Here is a 15,603-nt window from a genome sequence, read left to right as displayed (position 1 = left end):
AAGTGTTGATTTTAATAACATGGTGTATATGTACTTAATGCAGAGTAATGAAACAGTTTTGAAACAAGAACTCCTCCTATTTTTCAGTTAAAATGTGCAGTCTTGACTTTATAGGCTGTCATCAAATAATGATCAGTTGCAAGAAAAGAAATAACAATATAAATAATGCAAAACAGAACATTCAAAATTGTATAAGCAATTGGCTTAGTGCTTGAGTGTATATATATACATGCCTTGTTTAGTGCAATAATATTTTTCACTAAATTAATTTTATGAAAGGATACATTTATTATGGAGTTTTTAAAACAATTTAAACAACACCTTTGCAGAATTGAAAACCTCTAATTTTTTTCGTCACGGTTTCAGGAGTTCGTGAAATGGGGAGCTAGAAATGGGGAGTCTTACTTTTGTAGTATCTGCAGTTGTTATTACCAGACTACAAGACATTTAGAGACACAAATACTCAGAAAACCCTCTGATAGTTATAATTTAGAGGTAAATTAAGAAATGACTATGCAATCTCCTTGTGTACAGCTTCATGTATCATCTCACTCAGTAGCCTGAGGCATTAGCAAGCTTTCAGCATGAAATTTAGTGCTGGAGCATGCATTCCTGAGTTATTGTATACCATGCATACCATTTATGTGGTTTTTATAGACATATAAATCACAACATCAGGAGTTTTGTTTTCTAAATGTAAAGTTGATCTTAATCTCAGCAAGGTGGCTAAATTTATCTTAATAAGAGAATCTGATCCTGTGCAAAGGTTATGCTTGTGAATCATTAAAAGGAAATGTGTATTCTTAGCATTTTAGGTAAATGCAGAGAATAGTTGCTCAGCTTTCTGTAAATCTGAATTGTCAGCAAAGAAATAATGTTCGTGTCACATGAGGACTGGGCCAGTCCCTGGTGGGTACATCAAGTGTGTGAGGGACCAGCCTTAAGAGCAAGTTGCAGTTTGGCATGGCTCACAAGCACATCCCAGCATTCTCCTCTTCCTTCCCTCAATCTTCCCCACCAAAATCAAATCACAGAGCTGCCCTTCCTTTTCTTTGAGAAGAGCCCATGCATGCACTGTGTACTCAGCAGTTCCTGAGTGTTGCCCAGAGGAGTGGAGTTTGTCAGGAGCCAGCAGCACCCAGGGACCATCTGAAAAATGAAGCAAGAAGCAGCACCCACAAGGCAGTGCCAAATCCCAGCATCCCAGCTCTGTGTCTGACCATGTACTCAGAAGCTCTGCTGAAATGAGCTGCATTGATCCAAGTTTATTGCAGCCTTCAGACTTCACTAGTGTATTGTTCATTCAGATGAGGTTGATTAATCTTGCCCTTCCTTCCATCCTACGTTCTACATCTCCTGTAATGGTCATTGTACTTATTTTGATTACACTGGGAGGGATTAGACCTTGGGTCCCATTGGGTTGGGCGGTGGAAACCTGCACCTCAGAACGTTCCATGTGGATGAACCTTTGGCAGATCATTGCTAGTTTATTTGCACACCTCTTGAATTACCACACATGGTTTTGAAGCTGGAATGTTTCCTGCTACTCTATTAACCTTGTGACATTCTCTGGTTCCCCACCTAGTCTGTAGCTTGTTTTCCTTGAAAATAGTTTTCAAAATACAAACAGCTCCCAACCCACAGGAGAGGTTTGTTAAGTAGTGCATTTATCTGCTTGTTGAGGGGGCAGGCATTCAAAATTAGCAAAATCATTCTAGAATGCAGTTGGGTATTCTCTAAGTTCTGTGAGGAGTCGCTCAGGGAGCTGGGGGGGCTCAGCCTGGAGAAAAGGAGGCTTGGGAGGCCCTCTGGCTTTCCTCAACTCCCTGACAGGAGTGTGCAGCCAGGTGGAGATCAGGCTCTGCTCCAGGGAACAAGGGACAAGACAAGAGGAAATGGCCTCAAGGGGAGATTCAGGTTGGTTATCAGGAGTAATTTCTTCATGGAAAGGCCAGGGAGCTGGTGGTGTCATCACCTCTGGAAGTGTTCAGTACTCTGGTCTGGGTGACAGATTGGGGATCGGTTGCAGTTTGGATTTGCATTTTTGATCCTGGAGGACATTTTCAACATGAGTGATTCTGTGGATCTGAGCTGTGTTATGGTGCAAGTGGACCATGTAATTTAATAACTGATGTCTTCAGTGGTCACGGGGGTGCAATGTAAGGTGCAAGGATTTATTCCACTTTTATTTATTGCTGTGGTTGTAGATAACTGCTGAAAGGGGGCAAATACTAAACTGTTACACTACTGTAACCTAGAGTATCATTCAGGTTGTTTTCTGAATTCTTTTGTGGTTTGTCAGCTTGGGACTTTCCAAAACTATAATGGGAAAAGATACAAAAACTTTATGCTGCCAGAATCACACTTTGTAAAAATTGTCAGTGGAAAAACTCTCTCGTCAGTTACTTTTAACTGCAGTTACATCAGCAAAAAGGGTTGCAAATGTCAAAAATTATGAGCCGTGATAAAAAGATCATCATTCAGATTTCTTTTACAGTTCATAATGGAACATGATTTCTGACAAAATCCTGGAATCACTGAGGAATTAATCCTGAGTGCATAAAAGCTGCAAAAAAAGACCCCAAACCAAGGTAAACCCCTTTCTGCTTTGCAGTGTGAGAAACGTGAAATGTTTCAAAAATATGTGTGCACAGGGATTTCCACTACTTCTTTTGTTAACCTGATCAGAGTCGTAGAATCCCAGAATGGTTTGGGTTGGAAGGGATCTTAAAGCTTCTTTCATCTCACCCCCTGCCATGGGCAGCGACACCTTCCTTTTGACCAGGGTTCTCCAAGCCCTGTCCAGCCTGGCCTTGTTAAAGAATAACACTTGAATTCAACGATACTAGTTTGCAAATCTTAGGTTAATATTTTTCTCTTTAAAAAACAGAGGAGACTTCTTTGTCATGCTTATATACGGTGATATTTTCCACAGTTTATATTTGCATACAGTGCTGATAGCCACTCTGTAACAGGCTGGCAATCCATAGCACCTTTGTTAGTATATCTCTACTTCTCATTAAAGAAAGATATTACAGAGCATACAGCTGATCAGAAGCCAACTACAGTTTGATTTTAAAAAACTAAATCAAATCTGGAAAATGACATTTGTGGAAATAGTCACCTTTTTTTTTCAGGATACCATCAAGTGAGAATGGAAGCGTCATATTAATGAATGCTAACTTGAATATGTATTTAAACATTTTTTCTTTTAAAAAGTATTTCCCTCATGCCAAAGCTTCCCTTGTTTTAACGTTACCAAATCCTTTAAATAAATCACTGAAAGGCTTATGTTTTCTTTGTTTCATTTCAGCATATGAGAAACCATTTAGTCTGTCTGGGATGCTCGGATTTCAAGAGAGCATATTCTTCGTGTTCCTTCAAGTTTGTAGTCATGAGGAGGTTTTATTTGTAAAATGTGCGACTGTTGTCTTAGTAAAATTGTTGCTGAAGTAGTTTGTGACATTGTTTCAATTATGCAGAAATAAATTCCATCGGAATTATAGAGTAATCCTGAGTTGGAAGGGAGCCACCAAGGGTCATCAAGTTCAACTTCTGGATCCATCTTGTAAACAAAATGGAACCAAAAAATTAATCTGTTCATTTTATAATCACTTAATTCACAGTAATTTCTTGTTTTTGACAGTGTTTACAATTTGTTTTACTTTGCTCTCTGCAAAACCACAATACCAAAAAGAGGCATAAGAAATCCCAGCACCCTTAGTAGGTCTGCTGTTGCTACCTGTGAAGTTAACATGGTAGGCTGGGGTCACTCTTCCAGGAAGTGTGGGCAAGAACTGATTGCTGAGTGTGCAGAGCTTGAGGGAGGAATGAAAGGATCTTGCTGTGGGATCATATATAAAAGAGGACCTGTTCCTCATTAGGGAGTTAAGCTGAATACTTCAACCCTTTCTTATCATTCCTCCTGAATGTCCCAGTGAAGTTGTTGAGATTTATTCATATATTGAACAAATACAGATTGTACTGAATTTGCTTATAAAATGACATAGGGAAGAATTGAAAGGGTTTTACGGGACATATTTACATCAGGATTGGTGTTTTGTAGGGGCCTGTAAAATAAAAAGATAGCTTATGAGAATTACTTTTGCAAAGTTAAAGTGTAGTTGCTTTGCTATTGTGTTTGAGAGGCCATGCCATCATTTCTATTTTGGATGAAGAATACTTTGTGATTTGACAGTCATAAAATATAAGGAAAAAAACATTTGTCAGCAGAATAGTGTATGTCTAAAGCTTCTTCCAGCTCAAGAGTTGATTTGCACTTGCATTGGCTTCCTTTGAAACTATCCCCAGCAGGCTCTCCAGTAAAGTGAGACATCTGTTAGTCCTGACAGAAAACAGTTTTTGTAATTGTGAGATTTGGAGTGGTGGGTTTTTGTTGCTTGTTTGTGATTTTTTTTTTTTCCTTTCAAAAGGACCATACTTCCATTATTTATATGTCTCTTGGAAAACATCACATTTCATATAAAATAGAAGTGGGCATTGCTCAGTGGCATTATTTACTTCAGTATAAGCAGTGGGGTTGTATGGCTGGCTCAGGCTTCTGAAGGCTCCTTTGACTGGGTCTGATTTAAAATACAGGCAGCAAACTGTCTGCTCACTTAGTAGCCAGCTGAGTCCTGCAGCCTCCCATTTACTGTTTCTGCAGCATTCTAAAAAGGCATTTTACAGTCTTTTCCAGAAACACTTTGTTTTACTATGCTTTAACTTGGTGAAAATTTAATTATCACGAGGGATAGTTTTGTATTTAACATGTAACAGAGTGCATGTCCTTAGCACATGTACTAGAAAATTAATGGTTTGTTCTTTGACCCATCAGTAAAAATCTTGGAAGCTCTCCATATAAGGGAATGTGGAAGCAGAGAATCATGAATGCCTTTAATAAATGTCTCTGTGCTATTTCCAATCTTCTAACCTACCAACTTTCTCCTTTTCTTCTTTTCTCACCCCCCCTCCTCCCCTTCCCCCACCCCTTGGCTGTGAAGTTTGGGGTGATATACTCAATAACTTACTCTTTACAGCTCCTTAAAAAAATTTAGCAGTACTAGAGTCACTTCACAATTACAGTAGGAAACTCTGAGGGATTACAGGAAACTGCCACCACTTTGCTTTTATTCTTGAGTCTGTCAGTTCACTTGGAGGTGATGTGATTCAGTGTGCTGAATTTAGCTGCAGAATTTAATCATGAAACGTAGAAATCACTGGCATAAATCATTGCATGCTTTGAGATCATCCTACATTTTTTCACACACATTATTTTAATTAATTGAGGGTTTCCTGCAGATGGAATTATATGTCTGACATTGATTTTTAACTTTTTTTAAATCCTTGTTTCCTGCAGATGGAATTATATGTCTGACATTGATTTTTAATTTTTTTTTAAATCCTTGTTTCAAACTGAAACTACATGAGAATGTTAAGTTATGCTGGATGCAACAAAAGTCATCATTAGAGCATGGACGATCTGATTGACATTTATTTTTGCTTGCTGAATTCAGAAATTTCCAAGTAAGAGTTATAAACCTAGATATTGGGAGTGGAAGCAATTTCAGAATATAGTTGTGATGTGTGACAATGATGACATATGTGGCCTGTGTGAGGTTGGTGCATTCACAAAACAGGTATGATTTTGGATTCTTTTTCTTTCTTTTCCGTTCCACCCACTTTAGGTTGAAAGCAGCTGACGGTTTTCTAGGATTTCAGCTGGATTGTGTATCAGGGAGCAGTTGAAATGTTGTGACAAGGAAACAGCAAGGCAGGTGTGTCAGGTGTTGGACAGAAATGAAATAAGTACCAAAGCTGGCCTGAGTAGTAGGGCAAAGCAACAGTCACAAGGCTGTGATGCCCATTTTTGTCTGGCAGAGTGTGATCACTAGTGTAGTACACTAATGAGGAAATCTTCAACAGGAGTGTTCAGTGGTAATCTATTTTTCTGTTAATGTCAATGATTTTCAAAATCAGGATATTTTCTGGAATTCTATTCCGGAAGAAAAGTTAATCCGATGCAATATAAAATGTGAAACTGGAGGGAACAAAACTTTAAAGAAAGAAACAACAAAAATATCCCAAAAAATGACACGCAACTCAGAAAACAGTGTCTCTCATTTTAATTGAGATACTCATAAAATGCTTTCTGAGGCTTGACATGGAAGACAAAAATACTGTAGTCACCAAAACAGTGGCAGTTAGTCAGAATGACTTGGAACTTTCTATTACAATGGTGATTTAAAAGGCTGAAAGGGGTCACATGATTTGTTGTTTAACCTTTATCCTTGTATTTTTTCGGAACTTCAAAGTGCGAAGTCTTCAATTTTCACTTTGCTTTAGAACTAAATAACATTTTGAAGTTTTGACGGTCTTGAAGAAGTTATCTCTAGTCACACAACTAATTCTTACACTTAATTTCCTTTAAGTTTCTTTTTGTTCTGATGAAAGAAGAGAATTGAAAGTCACTTTTATAGCAGTGATTGGATAGTCTGATTACTGGGTTTAGTGGACTGAGTAGGAGAGTGTGTGACTAAAAGTACATAAATGTATGCCGTGGTGTTGATGCAAATTTTACAAATTCAACTAATTTGAAGGGCAGTGTTGAATACTGGATGATGTTTAGTACCATCGTTCTCTTCTACTGCTGCTGCCAGGATAGGCAAAGGCACAGGTATTGTGTGTTTCAGCAAAATGAGTCTGTGTTGGACCTTGCTTTATCCACATGAAGTCACAGATCTAAACTATACCAGAACAGCCTGCTTCTCATGGCAGCGTCTATTTGTTGTGACTTCTCTTTCAGGAACTGTACGTAGGAGAATGAGGAAAGCTGCACTGTTGTGTTACTGTCTCTTCTGGGAACCTATTCTGAATTCTCAAGTGTTTGTATTACCATCACAATGGCTGGAAACCCCTGTGTTTTGCTCTTAGAAAGACTGGTTGATTCAGCAGCTGAGTTAGCTTGTTACCCTTTCCTCATAGCTGAGCACTTTGCATCTGCTTATTTTGGCTCAGGCCTGATGGTGTTTGGAACCTTCATCTTCCCTTTGTCTTCTGTAAGGCTAAAACCCTCTTTTTCTAAACTACTTCTCTGAGGAGAGGTTTAGGACATCACAGAGGAGCCCACATTGAAATTCTAAGATATTTTTATTACAATTTTTTTACCTCCAAGAAAGAGGCAAGGATCTCCACTTTTGGGAGAGTTGAAATAAACCTTGTGTCTGTCTGGGAAATAATGCTGAAAGAGAGCAAATGTCTTTGAAATTAATGTAGCAGGAGGAACAGGTTTTGTTTCCATGGTTTCACACATTAAAATGTTAAATACATGCTTACCTAGGTAGTGTAGAGGTGGAGGAGTGTTGTGGGGACATTACCTTTATTGAAGTGGACATGAACCCAGTCACTGATGCTGGTGCAAGGGCCCAATGGCCAAAGACTGACAACAAATGCCCAGTGTATATTTCATTGGATTCCTTTTCTTTGACATAACTTGATATTCTAGTGTGATTTTCTGTCTAAGGAAGTCATTCAGACTTAGGGAGAGAAGGGTTGAGAAGGCTGGAACCATTCACCTGTCCAGAGGAGGATCAGGTTGGGTGTTCAGGCTAAGGTTTGTCAGGTCATTTGCAGAGACTTGCAATTATGGAGTCTGCTTCAGGAGTCTGAGACTTGTGTGTCACTGTATTGCAGTGCTTCATTGGGCATTACTCTTAAAAATACTTAATGGATGTGTAATTTGAATGGTCTGTTTTTTAGGCACACTTCATCTTGTCCTCCTGCACATGGGTAGTAAAACATACTATTTTGCTAATTAAAGGTCGCTATGTTCACCAACAAACTTCTGCTATAGGTTAACCATGTTGTTTATGCTCTTTTTAAAAATTTTTCATCAGTTGTGGGACTTAGACCTCCCTTGTAATCCTTTATTTTCATCACAGCTAGTTCAGGTATTTCTTCAGTATATTGAACAGTACAAAATTATTTTAACTCTAGAAAACATGAAGTTGTATAATTTTGTGCAGCTGAGAAATCCTTTTTATTTGTTCTAAGACATTAATTCAAAGTTATAGAGGTTTATAAAAAGAAATTTAAATAAATGGTCTGGCATCCAAAATACAAATTGCTTTAAGATTTCTCTGTCATATGAAGTCAGTGAATATGCCAGATTATTCTACTATTGGTTAAGTATCATTTTTTCTCTAGAACTGCTTCTGAATTTTACATCCTTTAGTAAATTTCTGACAACTATTTCCTACTTCATAACCAAGAAAAGATCAGAAAGAATCTGATCTTCCAACTAAATGTAAGGAAAATAATTGACCTGTGCTTCTTTCTGTGGTCTCAGCCTTTTCATTTTTGCTGGAGTGAGACAAAAATGTCTTAAGACTCACACAGTTGTTCAAAAAGAGATCTCCTGCCTAAAGCTGAATTCAGAGTAGGTTACTCAGAGATTTTCTAAAAAAGTCTTGAAGTCCTCCAAGATGGAGAGTCCATAGTGGCTGCTCCATATCCTCCTAGTAAAAAAATTCTCCTTGCATCCAGCCAGATCCTTCTTAGTTGCACTTTTTTATCCATATTTTCTCTATTTAAACTGCTTTGAACCTGAGTCAGGAGAGCAGGTGAGTCTTGGTGACCTGTTTGTAGGGATGTGGGAAGGCTGCCAGCAGGTTCTCCCAAAGCCTCCTCCTCTCCAGGCTCAAACCCTCAGTTCCCTCAGTGTCTCTGCAGGGCTTCTCAAACAGGTTGTCTCACAAGTGTCAGGGAGTGGAATTGCTTCCCTGGATCTGTTGGCTCCATTCCCATGGATGCAGCTTAGGAAGCTGTTGATGTATGTGTGATGGATGTTAATATCTTGAGGATTCAGCTCTTGAGAAGTATATTGCAATTTAATAATTTCAGTAATCTAGGTCACTAAGAGAAGTCCTAAAATATAGTCATCAAGTGTGTTCTGCTACCTTAATACATTTACTAGGATTCATGTGGTGATGCCAGCCCAGCTGTGTTAATCTTCCCTTTCTCTCTGACTTCACCTCCTCCAAGTTTGTTTTTTTTGTTTTTTTGGTTTTTTTTCTCCCCATTTTTGTCTGTACAGTTGCTGGACCTGGAGATTCTAATTGCATTTTACTAGATGCTGGCAGACTTAGCAACAAACACTGTCCTACAGAGAATTTGCATTATTACCTCTGAGCTTGGCTCCATTGCTGCTAGAGGAAAAGATTCAATAAGTAGTCTCAATTAATTTATATTTTTCCTGGGCTCAGCTGTGAATGATTATGTTAATGGTAATTCTGTGTTCTTCATAAAATACTGGCATGGTGAGGAGCAGTTCTTTTTAGGCACATCCTTCACTGTGCTGTTGACATTATTTATATATTGGTCAATAAATGTGACTTCTGTAAGATAACATAAAGATGTCAATTTTTGCCCATATTTTTTTCATTGATTATTAAGAAAAAAAACACAGCTTTTTCTTCGGGGCTGACATGTCCCAAATCATCTGAATTAAAGACTGTATCATCCTTTGGCCATGGAAGCGGTAGGCAAGTACAGCCTTGGGCTAGTTCTTCCCATAAACTTCGTTTTACATTGTATAGCACCTTTCCTTGCATGGGCTTCTGTTTAGAGCCTGGTTTAAATAATTAAGATAAATTATCAAATTACAGATACAGAAAAAAAAAAAACAAACTAGCAGTCACTGTCACTGAGAAGCATTTTCTTTTCAGTGTAATACATTTAAATTTCTCTTACTGGCATGATACACATCTTGACTCTGTTTCAGAAGCAAGTGCTGTAAACAAATGGCAGCAATATAAAGCTGTGTTGTGAAAGTAGGCTTTTTAACTGGCAGGGATGGATACCTGCCTTGGAATGCTAGATATTCTGTGTTTCTCCTATTTTAGAATGCTATTTCAGAAACAGACATCATTAGGGCAAGATACTCATTACTGACTTGACTGAAGCACTGAAGATCATTGGGACAGAGCTGTATTGTTTAAATTCTAAACTTGTCTTAAGTAATCTTGCAGCTTCATTTCATGTTTCAGTGTAGTTCATGATACAGTATTATTCTGAATTACTCTGTTTTTGATAATGAAATAAGAATGAATAATAATGAAATAACCTTGTGGCTTTGTTACAGTCCAGTGCAGTTCCCTGTTACTGGCCAACTATGTTGTCAGTAATGTAAATGGAGAATAGATTTAGTGATCTTTTGCAACACAGGCCAACATGAGCAGTTCTGTTCACTAGACACCACAACTGTCCTATTCTTTAGTTTCTGTCTATAATTTCTTCTAAAATCTGGACAGATTACAGCCAGTTTCAAACCAGCCATAAATGTTCTCTTCATAAGGTACTTTGACACCATATTTAAAGTAAGATGTGGGTTTTGTGCAATATTGAGTGCTTCTCCAAGGCCTGCAGAAGATCCCTGCTAAATCTCCACTCCCTTGCTCTACACTGGGCACATCACAGAGAGTTCTCTTCAAAGCAGACCAATAACCTGAGACCAATAATTAGTTGGAAAAGTTCCCATAGCAGTTTCTCTTGGGCAGTGTAGTTCCAATGGATCTGTGTAAGAGGCTTGGGTAAGATCTGTGTAAGATTTAGGATGATTTCTCAATGTTTGCAAAATGTGCTGGTTTGGGAGGTTACAAGGATATGACAGCAACATGATTTGAGAGACTCTGAGCAATGCCAGTGAGACACTGTGGGACAGTGGTTCTTCCCTCTGACTGCCTGTGACACTTGTTGCAGAGGTGGCTCTGCTGTGTGCAGAGCAGTTGCTGGACTGGCACACATTGCAGAGCACAAATTGTAGGTTGCCATAAAATGCTTTTTCAGTTGACCACTGGAGGTTCAGGAACAGCTGGCATGGACTGGAACTTTTCTAATAGTGGTTGCTCAGGATTTGACCTCTTCATCTCATGAGTCACTTGGAGTATATAGATGTGTCTTGGGTAGGTACACTGTAAGCTTCTTCTTGCTCCATTTCCCTGTGTAGTAAGTCACAGGTGATTTACTAAATTCTAAAGCTGGCATTGTGGTGATAAAAGCTGTGCCTAACTCATGCAAATTGTGTGTACAGTTGAATTGTATGACGTTGAAGATGCTCAAAGGGGAGATGCAAAGCAGTGGTAGTTAGCAACTTTTTTTTTCATGAAGATATCACTAAGGCTGTGGTTTGCTGCTGCTGTTCCCACATTACTTTGAAGGAATCTTATCATATTCTTGCAGTAACTTTTTGAAGTGACAGTGGATCCTAATTAAAATTGTACTTTCCCAAAATGCTTACTCTGTTAACCAGATGTCTCATATGAATTAAACTGGAGCATATTATTGCATGGCTTGTTTCTGTTGACAGCACTTGATCCCCATTAATTTCTACTGTTCAACATTTCACTGGTGGGAAGTAAGAGGTAGGTAGCATTGTAGGCACATCAGAATTAGGCTACAGCCTGAACATCAAAGAGCCAGCATTTCCCAAGCATGTGCAAGTGCTGTGTTACCTAAAGGTCACTGCTTGTTCAAGCTTTCAAGTATGATACTATACATGGTGCGTGGCCTTTGGAGAAAACACAAACATTCTGTGGAAAGAATGGATATTTTTAAACTTGTATTATTAACTGTACTTCATATAGGTGAAATTAGGCATGTTAGCACAGATGTGCAAGGTGGCTTTAAAGGCCTAGGAGTACTTTTTGCTTCCTATAAATGTAAGCATTGCATGTCTGTCTATTACTGCTGCTTTCTCATGTAGGTTGAGACCCTGCAATAACATATCTGAAAAGGAACTTTTAAGAGGCATGTGCTCATCTTTATCTCTGAATTCAGTTTTATTGATCCATAGGCTGTTGAAGATTTCACATCTAAATCTATTTGACTTGCCTCTCTTACTGCAAAACTTGTACTTCAGAAAAGTGATGATCTTGCAGTGTAAACTTTGGGATTTATTGTTTTCCTTGGTACATAAAAATGCATCTTGTTTGGGGCAAAAGAGATGGGAGAGAGAAGAGCATCATCAAGTGACGGCCTAAATTTGCATTACTTTAAATTATTTTAATTGGCAGTTCTTGGTTTGAAATTAAAATTTAAGAGGTTAAAGAACATAAGATTCGCACAAGTATAACTTGGCTGTCACAGAATAGTTGAAGTTGGAAGGGACATGTGAAGCTATAAATATGCAGGTGAGATGTTAGTGTACTTTAGGAGTCTACATAAATTTCTTATGGAGCATTCATTATGTAAGATGATAATGCTCCATGTATATTGTTAAGATCAGCTTGTCCCAAGTACTTAGTGAAGTGTATGTGTAGTCTGTTAGGATTATATGTTTTTATCTCACACACACACATAAATGTAGTAGTGCAATGTGTGAAGTCCCCTGTGTATGTATGCACAAGGCACAAAAGACACCAGATCTCATTTTTGCTCATTTGCTTGTAGCATAAGGAATTTTCTCAAAGGAAAAACATCCACAGTTCTTATTTGATATAAAGAACTTGTTCTGGGCACATGCAAGTAACACATTGTGATTGAAGGTGTGTCTCATGCAAACTTGTGTGTGTAGGTGTATTTTTCAACTTCTTTTTTTTCCTATTTTTTGCTGTACAGTTTTTGATGGCTCTTCCTTCTCAAATCAAGCAGGAGCTGTAAGTGAGCATGGCTTATCTGGCTCAGTGTGAGAAACAGAGAATACCTCAGTCAGACACTTGCTAAATGAAGGAAAAATGTGAAATCAGAGTTCACTTGTGATACTGTTTTCTGATACTCTTGCTGAAAATGGCAGGTTTACTCTGCAATTCATGTTAGCATGTTTAATATTTTAGATGAAACAAGCATCCCTGTTATGTTTTTACATATTTTTCGCATGACACATTGTTAGTATTGTTGAGGCATCTGTTTAATTTAACCTTTTTTTTTATTTAGGTGTATGACATGGATGGCATTTCCTTGATTCTGGATAATTGCAGCATTGATGACAACAACCCTTGTATCCTTTACAAAATAATTCTGTTTATTGAACATGACTCATGAGAAGAGGTATGGGGATTTTAATGAAAAAGCGTTGCTTTCACAGGATATCTAAATGTAACTGGCCTCATAAAGTTATATTTAAATTGTTCAGAAGTGAGCAAGGCCACAAATAGTCTTCTATGAACTGGATTCTAAGTAAGTTAAGTGTGGTTATATTCTATTTCCTAAAATAATAAATATTACTGTTTTGCGAGTGCCTATTCAAAGAGCTGTGACAGAAGTCTGGATTCAGACTCTGGTCTTTGTATCAGATTTTAGAGCTTTTGCTTCCAATGGAATCTGTTCCAGAAAATGAAATAATTGATTCTCTACACTTGTTAAATCAGATTGGTGAGCTTATTCTAAGCACAGAGACAAGGCTAGCAAGCTGTTATGAAAGTGTGTGCAGTTGAGAAAATCAACGATGCAAATTACTGAAATGTTGGAAAGATTTTAGCATAAATAGTGTTGTGCTTCATATTAGAGATTTCTTTTCCTTGAACTTAAGAGCAGAAACTTTTAAAAACAGATTGCTAATAGAGGGAAATAATCTTATATTGAAGATAAGCAGTTGTTACATAGAGATACCCATCCCTAAGTAATACAAGTGTGTTCAGTGACTGAGCTGTGATTTTCTGTCATCTGATCATTAGCTCTTTGAAACTTTCTGATAATTGCCTCTGGAAATCAAGTACCTTTACTGTACAAACTCACATCAGCTGTTTTATACTGAACACATGAAATAGGCTTTCAAATTATTATAGAAGAAAAAGCACAGTCTTTCTAACAAGTATAACAGGCAAACAAAAAGAGAATGAACATATTTCATATTCTCTCAATTGTGTCCTATAGAACATCATCTACATATAAATATATCCTAAAACAATGAAATAGTGTAGATTATAGCACACTGTTAACAAGTTGGGTAGAGGAACAAGGGCTGGTAAGTATCCTCTGAGTTACTTACTTTGATGCTTTATATCCACAAGTTTTATATCTTCAGTAATCCTGTAGTTTGAGACCTGACAATGTGCCTCTTGACAGTGCACTGAGTGGCAGAATTGTATTTCCAGATACAATTTCAGTTGTATGATCCAGATCTCGTAATGGGCACTGTTGGCTGTGGTGGGAAGGGCAAGGAAATTTACCTTTTCCTAAGTGGAAAAGCAGCCTAGAGAAAACCTAATAAAGAGTTTTTGTCCCAGGTGACTCTTCTTTGCTGGAAAGCACAGCTGTGCAACCACTTCTAGGATTAATCCTTCATTTTAGCTGTAGTTGAAAAGGATAGAGTTTGAGACTTTCAAAGGGTAGACTTGTAATTTATGATCTTGAATGAAAGGAAAAGAAAATACCATGAGAGTCTTTACTGTGTTTTGAGCAAAGTGGAACTTCTTGCACCTTTAGATACAGCTGTTAATGTGAGCTTTCACCACTGATCCATAGCGTACAGTATTGGGGGATATGGAAAAGTGAGTAGCATGTGGGCACAAGGAGGACTTGCCTGCTGTGACAAAGTTTTCTGCATCAGCTTCTGGAGTGCTATGAAACTGTTTATTGTTTTGACCTCTCTCTATTCCAGGTTCTCTTGTGCTACATGAAGATAGTGCTTCCCTACTTCTCTCATGCCTCGAACATTCCTCATCTGCTGCCTTCCCAGCAGATCATACATAGGCAAGCAGAGGAGAAGTTTGCAGTTTAGATCCGTCTCTATTTTATCTGCTTTGCAGCATATTCTGGTACTTCTGGACACCACAAACAGGTCCTTAGTAGCATGTAGGGGACTGAATCCATTGCATAATGTTTCTCTGAAGAGATTTGACTGTTTCTTTGTGCTCTCTGTATGCTCCAATCCTGCCTGGCACAAATCCCAGAATGGTAAGGTTGGAAAGGACCACAGTAGCTCATCTGCAGTTTTCCAGGGTGGGGTGGAAAGCTGCAAGAAAAAGCTCAGCACAGCTCTTCAAATATGGCTCCTTCAGGAAGTCATGTCCGGAAAGTTAATTTTACATTTTTGTTCCTAGTGCCTGTTTCTGTGGTTTCAGGCTGTGTTACTTGGATTTCTCCTTGGATAAAGCTGACTGGAAAAGGTTTCACCCAGAATCCTGTCATATAATAACTTAGATTTCTTACTAAGTCTGGTAGATGCAACAGATTTTTGTTGAATCTGTTTTGGAGTCACCCAAGCTCTACAGCTAAGATGTCATCATGTTTTCTCCATTTTACTAGAAAAGTTCTGCCTCCAAATTGCACATACAAAATTTCTCACCAAAAAATATAACTTTTTCAGTAAAAGCTGTAGGATATTTTTCTGGATGGAAAAAAAATAATTTCCCTAAAGTGTGCAATTTATCAGTAGAAGCTAGATTTTCACATTAGATGTCAAAGGAGCTCTTTATTACCTTTGAGAGAAAATATTCTTTGATAAATCTTTTTATTTGTAGCATATGGAAGTACACTGCAAGAGGAAATGGGTCTTCTCTTATCCTAAATTAAATTCCTTTGTAAACCTGTCATTACCTTAAAATTGCATCCTTTGAGATCCTAAACAGCTCTGTAATGTGAATAGAAATAGTGGGGAGTTTGTAG

The 15,603-nt window shown here is 38.0% G+C and overlaps 1 protein-coding gene across 1 annotated transcript in view; it reads left to right on the top strand.

Annotated features, from left to right (window-relative positions):
- The window catches only part of ATXN10 (ataxin 10), a gene marked incomplete at its 5' end in the record, with an annotated part of 91,732 nt that overhangs the window by 62,312 nt on the left and 13,817 nt on the right, over window positions 1-15,603 (top strand). Inside the window, one exon of the mRNA XM_079303104.1 lies at window positions 12,931-12,994. Coding sequence (XP_079159230.1) covers window positions 12,931-12,994 — 64 coding nt within the window. The remainder of the gene's footprint in view (window positions 1-12,930; window positions 12,995-15,603) is intronic.

Source organism: Erithacus rubecula, assembly GCF_903797595.1.
Source record: "Erithacus rubecula genome assembly, chromosome: 4".
NCBI lineage: Eukaryota > Metazoa > Chordata > Aves > Passeriformes > Muscicapidae > Erithacus > Erithacus rubecula.
The sequence above is the reverse complement of the archived record's forward strand: the minus strand, read 5'-3'. Positions and strand labels throughout refer to the sequence as shown.